This window comes from Arvicola amphibius, chromosome 17 (genome assembly GCF_903992535.2).
Source record: "Arvicola amphibius chromosome 17, mArvAmp1.2, whole genome shotgun sequence".
Classification (NCBI taxonomy): Eukaryota; Metazoa; Chordata; class Mammalia; order Rodentia; family Cricetidae; genus Arvicola; species Arvicola amphibius.
This window is the reverse complement of record NC_052063.2, coordinates 28,167,789-28,189,284: the sequence shown is the minus strand read 5'-3', so window position 1 is coordinate 28,189,284 and position 21,496 is coordinate 28,167,789. Positions and strand designations below refer to the sequence as shown.

At 39.1% G+C, this 21,496-nt stretch overlaps 1 protein-coding gene across 2 annotated transcripts in view; it reads left to right on the top strand.

The window, feature by feature from the left end:
• The window catches only part of Tbc1d15 (TBC1 domain family member 15), a 55,629-nt gene that overhangs the window by 22,243 nt on the left and 11,890 nt on the right, over positions 1-21,496 (top strand). Inside the window, exons 5-12 of one of the 2 annotated variants that reach the window (XM_038314427.1) lie at positions 87-297; positions 7,095-7,197; positions 8,095-8,145; positions 8,427-8,624; positions 9,610-9,738; positions 10,237-10,340; positions 11,816-11,910; positions 14,184-14,300. In XM_038314427.1, the coding sequence (XP_038170355.1) occupies positions 87-297; positions 7,095-7,197; positions 8,095-8,145; positions 8,427-8,624; positions 9,610-9,738; positions 10,237-10,340; positions 11,816-11,910; positions 14,184-14,300 (1,008 nt within the window). The remainder of the gene's footprint in view (positions 1-86; positions 298-7,094; positions 7,198-8,094; positions 8,146-8,426; positions 8,625-9,609; positions 9,739-10,236; positions 10,341-11,815; positions 11,911-14,183; positions 14,301-21,496) is intronic. The other variant, XM_038314428.1, reaches the window with a different exon arrangement.

Sequence of the window (21,496 nt, the reverse complement as noted above, 5' to 3'; positions counted from 1 at the left end):
AAGCTGTTAGGTAAATGGGAAGAACATTGTTGATACTTTAAACAAAGATGAACGAAAATATTTTGCCCCACCTTCTTGTTTTTAAGATGCTCCAAGCCATAGAAATGGGAAAAGCAAGTGGTCATTCCTGTTCAGTTTGACAGACCTGAAATCAATCAGGCAAAGCAAAGAGGGTATGGGCTGGTCGTATTTGGTATTCTGTCTAAAGGATGACGTCGTCCTCCCCGCTCTGCACTTTCATCAAGGAGATAGCAAACTGCTGATTGAGTCTCTTGAAAAATATGTGGTATTGCGTGAGTAAGTACCAAATTACTTTCTACTTACTGAAACAGGATCATGGTGCTAATCCAGGTCAAGCTATATGTACTTGCAACTGAGCATCGGTGACTTGTGTGTACAAGGGCATCAGCATCTTAACATTTTGCTGCTTATTTGGATTAGTGATTGAATAATGTTTGAATATTTTAAACCTTAAACTTTCTATCAACTTATTAGCTTTTTACATTTTTATGTTACATTTATTGTTGTGCATTTGTGCATACGTGTGGATGCATGCCATGGAATACATATATTATTGGCTCTCTCCTTCTACCATGTGCATCCCTGGGATTGGACTCAGGTCATCTGGGTTGGCAGCAGGGGCCTTTACACTGATCCATTCTTGCTGTCCCAATGTGTTAGTTTTTTTTTTTTTTAAGGGAAAATTAGTCCAGTATTCTTATGATTTAATGATGATGGCTCAGTAATTGTGAAATATAGTTTCTTAAATTACCTATTCTGTATCTGGATCTAAATATATAAGTTGGAAAATAGGGCCCTTTTGCTTTGCAAAAGTCCAGTCTCATTTAGTCACCTCTGGGCACACAGTTCCTTTCGTATTTCCAACAGATACTTTTTAGATGTCATTTAGAAAAGACCACACTGATCTCTTGATAATCAGCTGTGAATAAGACGGGCTTGCTCCTGATCTCTGAGGTGTGATGTCATGAGGAATGGTGACAAGTAAAGGACAAAACTAAAGAACTAAGCTAAGGGGCACATGAGGCTGAGATGCAGTAGGAGCTCCCAGGAGCTGGGGGAGCTTCATCTAATGTGTACTGAGGTGAACAAGGAAAGATTCTCTAGAAACAGCAGCTCCAAAGTTAAGACCTGAACCATTAGCATGGAAGGAAGGAGAGAGTTGGCAAAAGAGGATATTTTTATTTTGGCTGGAGAGAGGAGTAGAAATGTGCTACAGTCTCAGGGTAGTTATAGGCCTGTGATGTTTGGAACAGGGAGAGGACCAAAGTTAGTTACTACACGGCCATAGAGAAGAAAGCTTCAGTGTGAAGGCTCTTACAGCCATGTTGACAAGTTGCTCTGTCACCCACAGGAGTCAAGGTGGCCTGCACTAGGAGAGTGGTGGGTAAGATAGAGCTATTGGGGGCTGGAGAGATGGCTCAGAGGTTAAGAGCACTGGCTGCTCTTCCAGAGGTCCTGAGTTCAATTCCCAGCAACCGCATGGTGGCTCACAACCATCTGTACTGAGATCTGGCGCCCTCCTCTGGCGTGCGGGCATACATTGAGGCAGAATGTTGTATACATAATAAATAAATAAATCTTTAAAAAAAGGTAGAGCTATTGGGTGTTATAATTGGTTGGGTGTGTGGAGGTGAGAAGAGAGCGGTGTTAAGAGAACTGCAGGAGATGGCTGTTACCTTCATTAGTACATCTTCACATAGTAGCAGAGTTTGTACTTTGCCAAGTTTAGGTGTTGTGAAAAGCCCAGAGTAACTGCAAAATTGGAAGATTTTTGCCCATGTGCCTTTTGGCATGAAGGAAGGATTCCAGGTTCCTGTACTGCATTGATCAGCTGTCTGGCTGGCACTAGGCACGCTATTTTATGTTAGTAAGAAAAAAAGGCAGGCCCGTTTGGTGGGCTGGATAGACTGGGGAGCGCTAGTTAGATTTTAGAAGAGATAAGAGCATTATTAGAGAAAAAGTTCCTGGCTGTTGAGTATCAGACATTAAGATTCAGACATTTTAGCACCATAGTTAGTTGAGTATTAGACAGTGTTGTGACATCATTCACAGAAGAGGCTGTTCTGTGTATGATTTTGATGAAAGCATTTTATTTAATATGAGGGAAGTGTAGTAATCCCCTTTCTGTACTGGTCCCGGCATACTTTGGAGATGTAGGCTTAGTTTGCTTTTGCTTTTTGAGACAGGTTCTTGCTCTGTAGTCTGGGTTGCTCTTGAACTTGGAATCCTTCTTCCTCAGCTTCCAGAATGCTGGGGTTACAGAAGTAGGCTTAGTCTAAAGCACTTTATTTTAAATGCGCTAGACTCTCTTGAACTGAAAAGAGGTATGTAGAGAGGGGTCAAAGTGGTCTTAGGAAAGACGTAGGAATTTGAAGAAAGATCCTTAGTACAGCACTCTTCCTGTGGTGGGCAACACTCTGCCTTGTCACAGCAAGCATCCCTAGTGCGGCATTTCTTCCTGTTCTGCGTGAGACTTGGCCTTGTCATAGCCCTGTGTGTGTGTGTTGGGTGTATGGGTGTGGTGTGCATATTTTGTTTTTTTGGGTCTTAATGTAACCCAGGCTGATCTTGAACTTGATATATACCAGATGCTAGTCTTAACCTTTTAATCTTCCTGCCCTTACCTCCTAAGTGCTTGGATTACATGTGTTTGTCTATGTTAAGTTTTATCACATGACACATCTTTCTTTGAGTCACATGGTTTTTGTGTTCCTGGAACCACTAAACTCTTCTTTGTCTGCAGCTCATTTATATATACTATTGCTTCTATTTGGATCAGTCTCTTTTTGTAGTTTCTGAGGTCTCAATTTGATACTTCTCCAGAGGGATTTTCCTGGATACCTCCTCTCCACCTAATGTTTATTTCTGTCTCTACTCCTTATTTCCTTGATTGCTTTTTTCATGTCACTTAAGAGTATAATTGTAGGTGGAGGCTGCTTCTTTGTTTCCCAGCTGCCCAGGCCTGAAATAATCACACAGAAACTTCTATTAATTAAAACACTGATTGACCTATTAGCTCAGGCTTCTTATTAACTAACTCTTACATCTTAAATTAACCCACTTCTATTATTTTATATTTTACCACGAGGTTTGTTTGTGGTTTACTGGTAAGGTTCCGGGGTGTCTTTCATCTTTTATGGCTCCATGGCGTCTCCTTGGCTCCGCCTACTCTCTCTCTACTTCTCTGTTCAGATTTTCTGCCTGGCTTTACTTTGTTAAACCATTGGCCAAAAGCAACTTTTTTATTAACCAATGACAATAAAGCATATTCACAGCACACAGGGGAATCCCACATCATATAATTTGTCTATTGTGCTGGCTAGTTTTATGTCACCTTGACACAGCTAGGGTCATTTTCACATAGGGGCCTTCAATTAAGGAAATACCCCCAGCAGATTGGCCTGTGGTACATTTTCTTGATTAATGATTGATGTGAGAGTGTCCAGCTCAGTGTGGGCAGTGTCACCCCTGGGCTGGTGATCTTGGGCGTTACAAGAAAGCAGGCTGAGCATGCCAGGGGAAGCAAGCCAGTAAGCAGCACCCTCCATGGCCTCCTGCTCTTTCCTCCCCAAGTTGCTTGTATCCATGGCATTATATGACACAAAAGAGAAACCCTAAGACATCTATTTATTTACTTCTTCTTCTTCCATGTTCTAGTCTTCTAACGTCAACTTCATAAGGATAGAGATGGTATTTGGTTTTTGTTTTTCCTAGTTCCTACCCGCAATGGCTAGTACAGTATGGATACTCAAAGTTGAATGAATAAATGATATGAGGATTGTCAATTTGATACATACTTTTGAAAAAGTAGCTATGAGAAGTAAATTTTAAATTAGTTTTATATGGTTTCAAAGAAACTGGGAGACTGGTATAGTCTCAGGAGATAGAATTTTTTTTAAATGTTTCTTTCTTTTTTGTGCTTTTCTTGAGACAAGGTTTCTGTCTCAAGACCTTGACTGTCCTGGCATTCACTAATGTAGACCAGGGTCGTTTCGACCTCAGCACTCATCCTGAGTGCTGGGATGAAAAGCATTTTTTTTTTTTTAATAATGGGTGAGTTTAAAAATAGTAATAACTTAGGCCGGGCGGTGGTGGCGCACACCTTTAATCCCAGCACTCGGGAGGCAGAGGCAGATGGATCTCTGTGAGTTCGAGGCCAGCCTGGTCTACAAGAGCTAGTTCCAGGACAGGCTCCAAAGCCACAGAGAGACCCTGTCTCGAAAAACCAAAAACAAAAAAAATAGTAATAACTTAGGTAATTGAATGTGTATTGGTGGCCTTGGTATGTAGGCAGGATGTAAAACCTGTTTTCTGAATTTACAAACATAATAAGTAGACATAGGGGCAGAAGTGATGTTAAAATGCTATTGTTAGTGAGATGTAAGAGCATGGTTTGTGTCATCATAATTTGAGCCCACTTTTTACATGCTGTTTAAGGCCAGATCTCTTGCGATGTAACTGAAAACCACATTCTCCTGTGGTAAGAAGATCCGCGGAAAGGAGAGGCCTGGAAAGGGCTCTGGCAACCATGCTGTCTACTCCTCATGTCAGCATACGTGTCCAGGAAGGAGAGTTTCCTTAGAACTCACTGCTGTTTAAAAACGGGACACAGGGGTGGTGTCCTAGATGCAGCGCTGCTGCTTGCAGGACAGGGAGCGCTGCAGAAGTATGGCTCCTGTCTTGTTCACTTCTTCACTGCTGGGACAAGACCCTAGACAAAAGCAACTTGAGGAGGAAGGGAGGGTTCACTGTGGCTTGTAGTTGGGTGTAGTCAGTCATGTGGAGGATTCATGGAAGCTGAAGCTTGAGGTGCTGGTACCATTGCACCTGAAGTCAGAAAGATGGGAATGGGTCCTTCTTATTGAGTCCAGCACCCCAGCCAGTGCAGTGGTTCTGCCCACAGTAAGATGACTCTTTCCACCTCAGTTCAGCTAACCTATCTACTCCCTCTGCCATGCCCAGGCTTGTCTCCTGGATGATTCTGAGATACAAACAAGATTTACCATCTTATCTTCCTATAGTATTAATATTTCCTCCCCACTGAGCTGGTCTTCATATGGTTGAGCAGAGAGTGCCAGTGAGCCTTATAAAAACCAAGGATGCTAGGCCAGTGGTGTATAATTTGCCATTTCAGTTTTGATTACCAGCTTCTTGGTACTTATTTCTTAAATGGTTTTCTCATTCTAGATAACCAGTGTTAATATTAATTGATGCAATAAGTTTTTTATGATCATCAATGTGCTATATTCACTTGGAGATAAGAATGTGGGAGTTAAACTGCAGTTAAGAAGAAATCACCTCATTGCAGCATGTAACCACAAAAGCTTTCTTTAGAAACTAAAGCCTTTGTTAGCATGTGAATGAAAAAGTCTACTCGACTGAGTTATTTTCTGTTCCAGGCTGTGGGTTTTCCCCATTAATACATGAATATCCAAGCAGTAAAACATTTTTTCTAAAAAAGCCAACTTAGTTGTATTATCATATTACACTAATCTTTTGCAGGATTAGTTTCTGTATATGAAGTTTTGGTGTTGTGAATACTCTATAACATGGCTTTAAAAACACGTATAGATATTTTGCCTGCATGTATGTATTGTGTACCTTTTGTTCCCTTTTTATAGAACAGGCAGTGCTTTTATTTTCATTATTAATTTAGATTTTAAGTAGCTTGATGTTATTTATTGTTAGAAACAAAATCACCCCAGGACCAGAAAACCCAGTTCCTACCTTACCTGCTTTTCAGTGCACATTTAAAATTGGCCTCCTGTAAACATGAGCTGTGAGAAGAGAATCCAGAGCTCCGCATCTTAAACACCCATCCTAATTGTAGAAAAACATTGACAATGTAAGAGTTTGATTGTCCCATGTCAAATGATTGGACCACACTGATTAAAAAAAGCCAAGAAGTTTTTTAACTTCTATTGTCTTCATTGACCTAGTGGTGTTTGTGACCATGTAAGGAAAAGATCCTGTTTTGGATTTCATATCCCGTCTACCATTGCTGCTTTATTCTGTTGTGTTAGAATCGAGATGAGATAACTATTATTAAAGATCTTATCTCAAAACATTTATAATGAACTAGAGGTGTATTGTAATAGAAAAACACATTTAGTTTTTATTTTAACCATAGAACATTTATAGATTTATTACAACTGACTTACTAAGTCTTAAAAAGTAGAAAAAAGAATGGTTAGTTTGTCTGATTCTGTGGAATTAGATGTCTGTTTGGAAAAGCACAGTTTATTCTGTGGTTACTAAGAAGTGTGGAAAGATACCTGTTCCTAGAGCTTTTAGTAAGGAAACTAAAAACATATGGTCCCTGAAAATGAATATATATATAATCATTTTAAATACTTTTGTATGTATGCTTCTATTGTTATGGTTAGCATCATCACCGAGGAACCTTCATATCTCATATTTTTAAACATTTTGTTTTGTAATACTAATAAGCTGTGGAACAAATTTGGAAACTCTCCAAGTACATATTTTCTATTTTGTACATACATACTTGAATCCTACAGTTGTTTGGTTTCATCTGTTTTTCTTTTTTTTTAAATATTTATTTATTATATATACAATATTTTGTCTGTGTGTATGCCTGCAGGCCAGAAGAGGGCACCAGACCTCATTACAGATGGTGGTGAGCCACCATGTGGTTGCTGGGAATTGAACTCAGGACCTTTGGAAAAGCAGGCAATACTCTTAACCTCTGAGCCATCTCTCCAGCCCTCATCTGTTTTTCTGATGACAATGACATTTATATTGTAGACTTCTCCATTGTAAATCCTATCCAAGAATTCAGTTTCATTGCAACATAAACACCTTTTGGCGTTCCCTAGTAAAAAATAGAAAAATATGTATTTGTTACATTGCATTTTAAAATTTAATATCTCATGTTTCATGAGATTTCCAAGCTTTGTTATAATACTCAGTATTTGCTAATGGATTAAACTTTTAGAGCTAGACTTTTTTTTTTTTTTTTTTTGGTTAGGTTAAGTATGCAGTAGTAATTATTCAGAAGATGTTTGAAGTATTGTTGTAGTATTTTCTAAAAATCCCCTTTTTAATTACAGGTCATCACAAGATAATAGAATACTTCTTGTCAATTGTCAAAATAAGAGTCTTTCACAGTCTTTTGAAAATCTTCTTGATGAACCAGCATATGGCTTAATACAAGTATGATTTTTCTAGTCCTTAAATATATCTTTTATTTATATATTGTCATTTGGATTTTGTCATTTGTGTTCCTCATCCCCTGGCATTCTCAGAGCTCACAATGAGCAGGCGAATGTGTGTGTGTGTGATCTTTATGACACTACTGTAATCTTAGAGTAATATATGTGTGTAATCTTAGAGTGATTGATATATATATATATATATATATATATATTAATTACTTGGAAGCCTCAGATACTCCCTTGATCCTTAATTACTCTTAAACCAGGTTTTTTGTTTATCATAATAGGGCAGCAGATTTTAACTATGCTTTTCACTTATCTGAAGGACCACAGAGTAAGCCATTTTACATTAATTTTTAGTAATCTTTTATTTTCCACCTCTGCAGATTGTTTTGGGTACTACCGTGTATCTCTTATTGCTCTAAATGTGTTAGGCATGTTCTTGCTTTTGGCCACAGCTGTGCACTGAGCATGTGCAGAATCTTGAATGTTTTCATTCTTTCTTCAGTCAGCACGTGCCTGAGTGCTTGCTGTTGCTGCTGGCACTTTTTCTTGACCTTGGGACTGTGAAGATGAACATAAAATGGAGATTTTAGAAGGGAGCAGGACAAGAGGATTTGCTCCTTAGTAAGAAGTTCTTCTGAGGGTTATCAGTAATAAGTAACTGTTTTTAGTAAATGTAATTGCCAGGTACTTTGGCTTTAGAAAATAATTCTAGGGTTAGACAACTCTGCCCTAGAAGAAATAATTTGTGACATGAGTTTTGCAGTTAATATTAGATTAAAATATCAACTCTTATCCAAATAAATTGAACTTGTAAGTTTTGTCATATATTTTGTGTTAGTGTGGTAGTGCACACTTCAAGACAAACAATGTGTATATTTTTTTTGTGAAGGCAGGCCTGCTAGACAGAAGAAAGCTGTTGTGGGCCATTCACCAGTGGAAAGTAAGCTCTGTGTACATTTCCGTATGCAGATTGAATGAAGCCTGCAAAGCATTTGTTCTGCAATTCAATCAGTAGCACATTAATTTGCCATTTGTTATGCAATTTTAACCAAATGGATTAGGTTTAAAATTTTCTTTCTAGAAAAACTAAAGTAATCATAGAATATTCTTGTTTTAGCTCTGATTTCCCTCCTTTTAAAGCTTTGCCTTTTTTCTACTTTTGGAGTAGATTTGATCATTATTTTAATTAATAATGCTAATATTTTTCTTTTTGCTACATAGAAAATTAAAAAGGATCCTTATACAGCAACTATGGTAGGATTTTCCAAAGTTACAAACTACATTTTTGATAGTTTGAGAGGAAGTGATCCATCTACACATCAACGACCACCTTCAGAAATGGCGGACTTCCTTAGTGATGCTATTCCAGGTCTAAAGATAAATCAGCAAGAAGAACTGGGATTTGAAGTCATCACAAGAGTAAGTGGAGATTTGAAGTAATCTTGCTCTTAACATTGTAATAGGAGAATGCACTCTGAATACTGCAGAAAAAGGAACTCCTTCTTATCTACTTCCCTGTAACCCATTCATAATAGTTTTTTGCTGACTAATAAGTATATCTGATGGTGCTAGCTTGTCTCTCCATTAATGTAGCGTTTCCTGTGGTTGGTTTTTGGTAATAATGAAATGCAAAGAAGTAAAAGGAGTGCTGCTGAGTTTGCCTGTTAAGTTTTGTTTGTAATTTGCCCAGTTCTGTGTAGGTACCAGAAGCATCTCGACGTGACACAGAACTTGCTGTCCTTACAGGTCTTTACTGAGATTGATGGGTTTGGGCCCTGCATTAAGGCAAACCTTTATATAATGTTCATTAAAGCTTTTGAGTTTGCTGCAGTTCTAGGCTTGCTCATAATTATAAAATTGTAAATTTCTAAGTTGTGGAACTTAATTAAAGGCTTTATCTTTAAATAGCATTTTTAAATTACCAGCATCTATTAATTGAATAAAAATAGTAGAAAGTGCGAAGTGGAACTAATGAATCATGAATCAATTTTGAGAATTGCAAACTTCAGTTTGGAAGAAAAGCTATTTTAGAGTGTGATTAGTGGAATAATTATATAGTCTATCTCTCCCTAATAATAATACCGTTTGCTTTGAAGGTTTCATAGAATTGATGTTGAATGCTTTTACTCATGTAATTGAAAATCTAATGGCAGGACCTTTTTAACAACAAATGCTTTTAGTCTGTGGAATCTCTGAATTTCTGTTCCAGTTATTTATGTTTCATAGGAGGGGAAATTGTGTAATACTGGCTAATAAAGCTCATTAACTTAACACTAAAAAACAAGGACGGATACTAGGAGCATTAGAGCTCATGCCTGAGAAGCAGTGCCTTAGGAGTTTTTGTATGTGCCTCGATTTCACCTTACAGGTGTGAGAAGTGCTGTGTTTTTCTCTCCTGTTTTAGATTGATTTGGGAGAGCGGCCTGTCGTGCACAGAAGGGAGCCCGTGTCACTGGAAGAATGGACCAAGAGTGTTGACTCTGAAGGAAGACTCTTAAATGTGGAGAGCATGAAGCAGAAGATATTCAGAGGGGTACTACAGCTCTGATACTGATTGTGTCAGCTTTTCTTGGCTTGGGTTTTGATTTTTTTTTTTTTTTTTGCAGGAAAAACTGACTTATTTCTTTAATGAAAGCTCTATTAGAGTTTCTGTATTGAGTGGAAGAGTGGGGGTGCTTACAGTGCCCCTGTGTGCTAAGCTTGACATGTCCATATGTCTAGGAGAAGATACTTTTTCTTACTTTGTTCTCTGGGTTACATGAAGAGGCTTATAACAGTGGCTGGCCTTCTTACCCAGGAAGGTTGAGCCCCACTGCCCACTGTCCAGTCTGCTATCTACTTGTATTTGGCAGTTTGGCAACTGCTTTCATCTTCAGGATCTGGACATAAGAAACAAGATAGTATTCATTGAATTGAATTATTTTGAGATATAAAATTTAAGTATTAAGTTTCCCATTTATATTCAAGTTTTATGAACTTAGGGTATTTTTTCTTTCTAAATTAATATAACTAATATAAATACTTTCTTTAGGGTCTTAGTCATTCATTAAGAAAGCAAGCGTGGAAATTTCTTCTGGGTTATTTTCCTTGGGATAGTACCAAAGAGGAAAGAGCTCAATTACAAAAACAAAAAACGTAAGTAAATGATGCTTTGGTTATATGTTTATCAGAGAAATTGAAGTAACCCACCTATTCAAATTAAGTTTATGTGAGGATTTGGAATAGGCCAGGAAATGGTAGAACAAATGGTAGATTTCATCCTTTCAACTTAAAAATTAGAAGCAATGTAATTATTTCATACCAGAAACACTTGTTTGGAAGGATCTTATTTATAGCCATGCTTATGAATATGTGAAAACATGGTAGAATGTTCTAGCTTCCTGTGCTGACTTTATATCAGCCTTCGGATAATACTTACAGATAGCTATGTAGATGTCCATGTGTGAGTAAATAGATGTGTTGCAAGGAGGGGCCACTTGTTTGTCCCGGCCGCCTGGCTAGCTTAGCCCAAAATAACCACACAGAAACTGTATTAGTTAAATCACTGATTGGCCCATTAGCTCTAGCTTCTTATTGGCTAACTCTTACATCTTAATATAATGGATTTCTATTAATCCAGCTTTATACACACACACACATACACACACACACACTCTCTCATATACTGGTCACATAGATGAAAGTCTTATTTCTTTTTTTTTTTTAAGGATTTATTTATTTATTATGTATGCAGTATTTTTCCTGCATGTATGCCCGCAGACCAGAAGAAGGCATCAGATCTCATTACATATGGTTGTGAGCCACCTTGTGGTTGCTGGGAATTGATTGAACTCAGGACTTCTGGAAGAGCAGCCAGTTCTCTTAGCCTCTGAACCATATCTCCATCCCCGAGTCTTCTATTTTTTATAGAGAAAGACATTTCTTCCTTCTTGTAAAGAAAGATAGTTGACTTCCCAGGTGTTTTTGTTTTTGTTTTTGTTTTTGTTTTTTTTTTTGGTTTTTCGAGACAGGGTTTCTCTGCAGCTTTAGAGCCTGTCCTGGAGCTAGCTCTTGTAGACCAGGCTGGTCTCGAACTCACAGAGATCTGCCTGCCTCTGCCTCCTGAGTGCTGGGATTAAAGGCGTGCGCCACCACCGCCCGGCTTCTCAGGTGTTTTTTATGTCCAGTTTTCAGTACAGCCTGGGATTTGAAACCATGCTCAACCATTCCATGCATATCCAAAGTCTTTGTCAATCTTAGCCTTTCTTATGTCTATTAACAAATTTTCCAGTAAGAATTGTAGGAAAACAAAATTAGAAAGTTGTGTTTAAAAAGTTACTTGAATTCTTATTTATAATTATTAAAAAGCGTTAGTGAATAAAATATTTAATAAGTGGAATAAGTTTAGAAATCATTTCAAGAATTGTTTCTTTTTAAGTGTACCTGAAATTCTAGCAGTTGATTCCATCCATTCCCTGTTTTCACATATGTCTAAACATCCCACTGTCATATTTGTAGACTTAGGTACCACTAACGTCATGATACTCTGGTACACTGTGTGTAGAGAACCCCAGGAAACAGTGTCACAAACACAAGTCTCAGTGCGTTCTTGCTGTGTATTGTCTCTACAGCGATGAGTACTTCAGGATGAAGCTTCAGTGGAAGTCTATCAGTGAGGAGCAAGAGAAGAGAAACTCAAGGTTGAGAGATTATAGAAGTCTGATCGGTACGTTTCCATAGTAACTTTGGAAACACAAGATCTTGATAAGATTAAAGAAGCAAAATACATGCTATGATACTGGGACTCAAAAAAAAATCTGAATTGTTTGATTTGTCTAGAGCTTTCCAGTGGCTATGTGTGTGTGTCTATATATGTATGCGCGCGCGCACACACACACACACACACACACACACACACACACACACACACACACACACGGTGTGGGTAAGATAGGTGGATGACTGGGGTTATTGGCCAGCTAGTCTCACCATTCAGTGAGAAATACTGCTTCCAAAAGAGTGGGGTGGAACAGTGGTAAAAGACAGTTAAGGCTGACTTTTGGGATCATGCATACTCATACCTCCGTGTACACATGCAAAATGTATTCATGCACACCTCGTACAGGAGACTGTAGGTCTTGTGGATCATATGAAGAAGATGGATTAAGTATGATGGAGAGCTATTGGAGCATTGTAAAAGTATGTTATTTATATATATCTTTTTCTGCTCTGTGAAAATGGGTCCTGTCAAGTTGTAATAAGGATTAAGAAAGCTGTCTTAACAATACTGGTTAGGAGGTAGAAGTCTAAGCAAGAGATGGTGGTAGTACAGAGTTAGAGGACCCATGTTGTTGATAGAACTTCCAAGAATTTTAGTGTATTGAATATTGAGTGGAATAGACTTATTTTCTTGATTTGAGGAGCCAGGTGCTCAGTATTGCAAGTTACTCAGATAAGATTTTGAGCAGAAGAGTAACGTGATCCCAAGTTCTGGCTTAGTAGCACACCAGCTGGTGCCTGCAGAATGCTCTAGAGGAGCAGAAGTCGTGGGAGGAAGACCGTTTGAGGTCATCGCTAAAGTCCTGATGAGAGGCCATGGCTTCTGAATGTCAGAGACTAACAGCAGACAGGCTTGTATGGAGACTTGAAGCTGCAGTGTGCGCTCTGTAACTCTCTGGTGGAGGGGATCGGAGCAGAGGTGACAGCAACATCTAGACTTGCTTGCTCGGGGCCCCTGAATGTTTTTGGAGAAGAGCCAAGTTAACACCATGGCTAGAATGGAGGTAGTTGGGTGAGGAACCATGGCTAGAATGGAGGTAGTTGGGTGGGGAGTGCAGTGAGTTTTGTGGGAGATGAGAATTTTGGGTTCTGTATGTATTTTAAAGGTTTCATTAGTGTACCAGTGTCAGTCACGGGGAGGAAGGATAAGTGTCACAATTGTAGGGTGAGCAGTTGGGGAAATGAAGCTGCTCTGCTTTGTTGACTAAGATGGGACAGGCCAGAAGAGACAAGTTTGTAAAGGGCTATTTGGAATTCAGTTTTGGATGATAATTTTGGGTTTTCATCAATTAATATGTCAGGATGAGGGGCCTCAAGTTCTAGGGTGAGTAGCTGGAAAGAAACTTAGGGTCACTAACATACTGGTTAAGAGACCGTGTGAAGAGTGGTTTAGGAAACTAGGTAGCGATCTGACAGATAAGTAGTATGATTGGAAGAGGCCCAGACATGAAAGTACTTCAGGCACTTTCATTCACACCTGAGGTATCGTGAAGAAACCAGGAAAAGAAACAGGTGAGAGAGCAGAAAGGACAACGCGAGACCATAGTTTCCTAAAAGACTAATGAACATGGCCAGGAGAGAGGCTGCACTCTCCAGACAAGGAGTTCCCAATGTGGACAGTGCTGAGATCACCAGAGTCTAGCTGTAAGGAATACTTCGTGGTTGTTGGGTGTGACAAGATGATTGATTAGTCTGAGTTCAAGAGGGAGGAAAAGGAAAAAATTTGGGCGTGGCACTTGTAGCTTTTGCAAGCTTTTCTTAAACAGATGGAGTGTGCTGATAAGGAGTTCTGTGTAGTTCAGTAAAGAAAAGTTGACCAAACTGAGAAGGACAGGAGTTAATAGAGCAGCTAGAGAATTCCCCTAGTCCAGTGTTGGCTGCTGGTGATGGAGCTCATGCGTAGGAAGAGGGCCGTAGTCATTGTCAGAGAAGCTCATTCATCGTAATGGGAGAGAAGGGAGATGAGACTGAATTCCCATGCAGGCTAGTTATCTTTTTTTTTTTTAAATTTTAATTTGTGTGTGTGTGTGTGTGTGTGTGTGTGTGTGTGTGTGCTGGTGCACATATATTGTCAGAGGACAGCTTCATGGGAGTCAGTTCTCTGGGAATTTTTCTTTAATTAAAGCTTGTCAAGAATTGAAATTAAGAAATTCTATGCTTGTTGAATAAAAACTTTATATAAGAATTTGTTTTTTGAAATATGTGATTTTTCTTCCTTAGAAAAAGATGTCAACAGAACGGATCGAACAAACAAGTTTTATGAAGGTCAAGATAACCCAGGACTGATTTTGCTTCATGACATTTTGATGACCTACTGTATGTATGATTTTGATTTAGGTGAGTTCTATAAAGTTTTGATTTAAAGACTTCTGTGTATTTAGTTTAGAATTTAAATTTATTAGCTGGTTTGGAAATGGTAATTGCTTTAGAAGCCTGTGAAGGCTCTAAAGCTGTGACTCCACAGGAGAGCCCTAGGTTGCCACAGCAAACCACAGGGCACTGTGGAATTATTTTAATTTTTTGAGAGAATTGTAGTGATACCTCCAGGACGTTATTGTATTAGCTCAAATAGCTTTAGGGATTTAGCAGTAGCGTGCTCCATTTCTCTTGTTGAAACTACGTATTTGTAAGGCTGGATGTGTAAAAACAAACGAGGAATAAGGGTGAAATGGTAATCTATCTATTGATTTCAAGCTCTGAGAAGCTTTGAGGACTGGACAGGTGCTCATTAGTTCAGTGGACAGAAATACAGACTGAACATCTTTTTGTAGCTTGAATTATAATTGTTCTTAACAATAAATACCTGAAGTCAGGAATAGGGATTCATGCTGAAAGATCAGAGAAACAGAGCAGCCAACCACTACTTCTACCAATGCTCAGACCAAAGGGGCAATCCTGTTTCTGAATCCTCAGACTGCCTTTGAGCTGCTGCCTTCTCCCTCCTTATAGTCCTCTCTCCACCCAGCCAGATCACTCCTGTCTCCACCTCCCCAGTGCTGGGATTAAAGGCTTAGACTCCCAAGAGCTGGTATTACCATTGTGTGAGCTCCATTTCTCTTTTAGACAGATTCAATCTCGTGTAGCCGAGGATGGCCTTGAACTCACAGAGATCCCTCTGAGTGCTGGGATTAAAGGTGTGTGCCACCACTACCTGGCCTCTGTGGCTAACTAGTGGCTTAGCTTGGCCCTCTGATCTTCAGGCAAGCTTTATTTGTTAGATTACAAACAAAATGTCACAACATCTTTTTACCTGAATGGTTTGAACCAGGTGTTTCAGATTTTATAGCTTTTTGGATTTTGAGAGCTTATTTGGAAGTTCTATCTGGGGAGGCTGGGGAGGGAAGCCCCTCAGATCCCCTGGACTGGATACCATTTTCCTCTATTTGGAAGAGGTCATCCTTTGAGTGTAAAACTTCAGGAATGACTCTTGTGGAGTGGTAATGAGGAAGCAGACACTCTTGCAACCAGCCAGAGCAGCTGAATCAACTCTGGAGACCACTGGAGTTACAAAAGTAGTAGCCAGGTCTCCCTCACATCAGACTTTGGAGTTTGAGTGTGCACATAGACTTCACTTTGGGCATTCCTAATCTGGAAATCTGAAATGCATCAAAATCTGAAGCTCTCATCCCTTGATGAATTATTTGGAATAAGTGTGTAGTAAATGGAGCTGTTGTTTCTTGAAGGAAGATTAGGAAGACATTAAAAATGCAGTGGGAAAGTCTGAGAACCATTGTGTACACTTCCTTCTGATTGGAGCTCTCAGGCTGTGGAGCGGAGTAGATTGTTTTGTGAGTCCTACCAAAATGGGTTATTAGGACTGGCATGGGAAATGGAAATCATATAGGGAAGGGACACTACAGGGGAGAAAACTTAACAAAACAGTACTGTTTTGGTTGGTCTTACTTTGTAGCCCTGCCTGGCTTAGAACTTGATATGTAGATCAGGCTAGCTTTAGCCTTGAACTCACAGCATCCACCTGCTATTGCCTCCTGAGTACTGGGCTCAAGGGAACCAGTATTTTTAAGTAGCAAGAGACCTTGAGCTGTTTCTTTCCCTAAGCATCAGCCCATTATAAATAATAAATAATGCACATTTCTGAACTACCATTCGAATGGCTCCCAGCTAGAGACTGTAAGAAATAGTGTTTTCTAGATTATTTCAGTTGAACTTTGGGCATCTTTTGGAGTAGCTGATTGGATATTCATCACATTTAAACTCAAGTGAATCTTAAATTTTAAATAACATTTCTTCATTGTTTGTTTTTATTCTCTTGGTTATGGTTCTAAAGGCATTAGCCTTTTTAATGACAATAGATTGAAAATTATAGAGCTCTTATTAAAGTAAAAAAATGTAGCCAGTCCTGTCTGCCATACCATTGTGTGCTTCATATTAAATCATTGAAAGCATATGAAATGACTTTCAAGTTATACAGTGCTGTCATACTTGATTTGATTTTAATTTTAAATTATAATAGCTATTTGAAGAAGTGAGGCTATTAGTTTCACTTTATCAATAAAGTGTATTGGTTCAGAAAGTGACTCAAGGTTCATTAAAAAGATAATTGATCCAGGGTTGGAGACTCTAATCTTCGTTACTGGCTAGCAGTCTTATCTCTATGGTTCTCAACCTATGGGTCATGCATGACTCCTTTGGGGTTGCATATCAGATATTCTGCATATCAGATGTTTAAGTTATAATATATACCAGGAGCAAATCAAGTTATGAAGAAACAGTGAAAATATTTTTATGGCTTGGGTCACCATGACAAGAGGGTCACAGCATTACGAAGGAGGCGAACCACTGCTCTACCCTTTGAGCACTCCAGTCCCTTGCCATTTTCACACTTTACTATTGTGGAGAATAGGAGCATTGTTTTGACAGCAGGTGGCACCCATGCATTCTCTCCGGCGATAATTTTGAGATAAGAATTCACATAAGACTGTGCATTCTGGGCTGGAGAGATGGCTCAGCGGTTAAGAGCATTGCCTGCTCTTCCAAAGGTCCTGAGTTCAATTCCCAGCAACCACATGGTGGCTCACAACCATCTGTAATGGGGTCTGGTGCCCTCTTCTGGCCTGTAGGCATGCATGCAGACAGAATATTGTATACATAATAAATAAAAAAAAAAAAGACTGTGCATTCTGCCAGAAATAGTTTGAGAATTGTATCCATTTGCCATCTCTGTCTATACTAACCAGACCTTCTAATCAGACGCTTCAGGTGTCTGAAATATAGTTAAGGTTTCCATGAATAACTGGGCTTATTAGAAGCAGAGATAGCTGACTTTGCAAATAGTGGGCCACATCTCTTGTCCTTCACTTGTACCGTAACCAAGGTAGTAAATCTAGTCTTCTGATGGCTCCCTCATATTGACTTGTTTTCTTAGCTCACAGATGAATAATGAGTAAAATACATCTTCCTGAACTCAGTGTTGTTATTGAGAAAAACATACAGAAACTTAAGAGTAAATTTTACTTAGAAAACACAGGTACTGTTCTTCAGGAAGTGTCTGTGGGCCTTTTGTTTTGTGACGTTTTGTTACTGTGGATGTCACAAAGACGACTCTGAATGTTCAATAACAAGTTAAATTCTGTTCAAAATACTGTGTGCAAGAAGGAGCTACAGTATCTAGTGTTTTTAAGAATAATTTTTCTGGGTAGTGTTGCTGCATACCTTTATTTAATTCCAGCACTCAGGAGCCAGAGACAGGCAGATCTCTATGAGTTCAAGGTTAGCCTGGTCTACAAAGTGAGTTCCAGGACATCCAGGCTGTTACACACAGAAACCCTATCTTGAAAAACAAAACAAAAGACAAAACAAACATTTAACTCCCGAGATTTTTAAAATTTTATACTCTAGTAGATAAGCTTACTTATCTACTAGACCAGCGAGTAGACTGAAGTTTTCTTTCCAGGGTAAGAAAATGTATAGAAGGGTTATAAGGAATGTTGTTTCTCCATGTTTCCAGCTATAATTTTAGGGACATACATTAGAAATTGAGGTGCTGCTGATTAAGATGTAGTCACCAGTAGTACAGAATCCAAGTGCAGGTGAATACAATGTAACCCCCTTTACCCTTCCTCAATAAATAATAATTTACACATTCATTTTGCCCCACAACCCATACCTTGAAGAACATCTAAAAGAATGAAATAGTTTAAAGACTACCTGAAGATAAAGAATAATTTGACAGGTTGCCTCAGCTGAGACTTACAGAAGAAATAGAGTAGTGCTCTCATAGGAGAGCTGAAGACTTAAAGGATTAAATTAGCTTTTTCGAAAATGTTATTCTTCGTACCTTAATAACAAAGCACTTCCAACCAGAGGAAAGATACGTTATAAATCTTTTGAATAGCGCACTTTGAATTTCTCTATCATAGACTATGCACTGCCTAGCACAGTAGGATCATACTCCTTTGCACTTTGTTCAGGTCAGATTAGATTTCCTTCAGACTTTAATTGGCTTAGTTTTATATTGTCCTTTATTTCATTGTCAGTGCCAGATTGGAAAAATCCTCGTGATAAATTTAATCTTCTTATCTTTTCTGAAACTCTGTGTTATTTTCCAAACATATCCATAAACCTGTAGACATATTTACATTTAAATAAGATATTCTCTAGATTTCTTGCTTGAAACTATTAAAAATTGGTTGTCTTCTATAGGAACTAGATGTTCTCTTATGCTAATATGAGTAGTGTCTTATTTTCCCACAGGTAGAGATTAGACATAACAGCGATAAGATTATATGGGAAGGCATTGTAGCAGATGATAGAGCACAGGCTTGTGGTGATGTAATAAGATTGTGTGGAAGGGCATTGAGGTTGATAATAGAGCACAGACTCATTCATGGAGATGTAATAAGATTGTGTGGAAGGGCATTGCAGTGGGTAATAGAACACAGACTGATAATGTAGTAAATGTGGAAAGGAATTATACTGGGTGATAGAGAATAGACTCAAGGTAAGTAAAGCTTCACTTTTACTATAAGGGAATATGAGGTGAATAGGAGTGCCTTTTTGTATTATTTGTCTGATCAGAATTTTCTGAACAGACTTTGGCTTACCTTTATTCCTGGTTAAAAAAAAGATAAAACAGGAATGAGTGATGGGCACTTGTTTGTAACTTATAGCAGGGCTGTTCTGTTCTCCTTTTAAAGACATACTTTTAAAATGGCCTCCCTAAGAAAGATTTTGCTGAGTAAAAATGCAAGTTCTAGATTTGCAAATGAAAGACACAGGAAGCTTTTGTGTTGAGCCTAAATGGCATGAGCTATAAAGTTGTAGCTGTTCTTGGGATAGAGGCAGAGAGCACAATTGCAAGTTCAAAGCCTGCTGGCACTACAAAGCAAGTTCTAAGTCAGCCTGGATTACTAAGTGAGACTTTTGTCTCAAAATAGAAATGGAAAAAAAGATGAAGATGTAATGCAGTGGCAGAATGCTTCCTGTCATGTGTTCACCCTCAACACCGTCGCCAAAACAGCAGAAAGCTACTTTTAACAATTGTACAAAAGGTGCCACAAAGTACAAGTGAACAGGAACTTTCACACAACACTTCCTTTGTTGATTGAGAGAGGGGTTTAGCAGCTAAAAACCACTGCTGGCTCTTCCAGGGGATCCAGACTTCATTTCCAGCACCCACAGATGATGTGGATTCTGTTTCCAGCACCTGCTCACAATCTTCTATAACTCCAGTTCTAGGGGATCAAATTCCTGCCTCTGAATACCAGGCCCACCAGTGGTATACAGACATACATACAGGCGAAATATCCAAAACATAAATTAGTAAGCAAGAGTCAGGTGTCTGAAAACCACTTGTAAAATGAGAAAGTTGAGGGTTTTATAGAGTAGAAATAAAGAAAATTGACATCCAGGTGAAAAGCAAAATAAAATGAACAGTTTAAGTGAAAGATATGATTTCGTTCTTTCTTCCTTTGTTCCTTCTCTTTCTTTCCTTCTTCCTTTCTTCCTTTCTCCCTTTCTCTTTCTCTTTTTCCCTCCCTCCCTTCCTCCCTCCCTCCCTCCCTCCCTCCCTCTCTCTCTCTCTCTCTCTTTGAGGGGAGGTTTCAAGACAGGTTTCTCTGTAGCTTTGGAAGCTGTCTTGGAACTCCCTCTGTAGAGCAGGCTGGCCTCGAACTCCCAGAGATTCTCCTGCCTATGCTTCCCAAGTGCTGGGATTAAAAGGCGTGTGTCACCACTGTTAAGTGGGTGTGATTTCTTAACTTGCAACTTTTTCACATAGTCAAAGTCATTACTGACAAATTACTATAGAATCAAGGAAAAGGTAGTTACAGTTATAGCTTTAGATGCAAGGATACTAATAGGATGAAACACAGTTGCTAGCCACGGCAGCCAAAGATTACCAAGGGTAGAGAAAAGCCCAGTGTTGATTAAAGGTGGTGACAGTTAAGTGGTTCTGTTTTTGAGTTAGCCAGTGCACTACATGCAGAGCTGGTGGACCTTTTCTAGTTCTTCTTTCGCTTGCTAATTTGGTACATTGCCCCTGGACACTCTAGACTTGAAACTTTCCTTCCTGATACTTCAGTCATTCGTTTCTTCCAGGTTTTCATGCCCGCCTGTTTCTTCTGTAGTTTCTGTTCAAGCACGCCCATTTCACTTTCCTCTGGTTCCTTCTTCCTCCCTCTGTCTTAGGATGCCTTCGCACATCTTATTATAAATTATTTATAATGAAAATATAATTACATTATTTCCCTTCCCTCTGTTCATTCCAGTCGTGTCCCCCCTTGTTCTCTCTAAAAATCATGACCTATTTTTCTTTAATTATGCTACATACATGTTCATGTGTATGTTTAGATATATGTGAATGAATGTACAGATACATCTTGTTGAGTCTATTTAATGTTGCGTGAATGAACATGTTTGTTGGGCTGGCTACATGACATGGATAACCAGTGAAGGGAGGTACCCTCACAAGCCCTCTCCGTGTCTTCTCTCAGCAGTCACTTGCTGTCTGTAGTTTTTTGTCTAGGGATGGAGCCCTTGATACTTCGTCCTTCAATGGCAGCATGTCAGCTGGTGGTGTTGAGATCTTAAGAAGCCATGTTGTTGAGATTTCATGAGTACGACTTTGCTTTCATATCTCTGCAGCAGACTTTCTGGTCCTCTGACTCTGTGAACCTTGCAGTCCTCTCCTCAGTGATTTTCCTTAAGTATAGGGATTGTGTGTGGGTGTGTCGTCTGGGGCTGGACACCTCAGTCAGTAGTCATCCTCTGCTTTCTGACCTTGCTGAGGATCTCTGTGATGCTCTCTGCTCCGGAAAGAGGCTTCTTTGATGGGGAGGGGTGAGAGTTGCAGCTGTCTGGGGAGTGAGGATGCTTCACATTCTAGCTGTTCTTGATTAAAGAGTCAGTGAGAAACAACTGATCTTTCCATGTTTTTGTTTTCCTTTCTTCGAATGTGAGCATCTGTTAGTTTTTTACTCAGAGGAAAGTATTTTCAGCTGTATGGTGGTGATATACACAAGGGATTCACAGAATTTAGGTTTTCAGAGACTTTCCCCTTTTCTCCTTTTTTT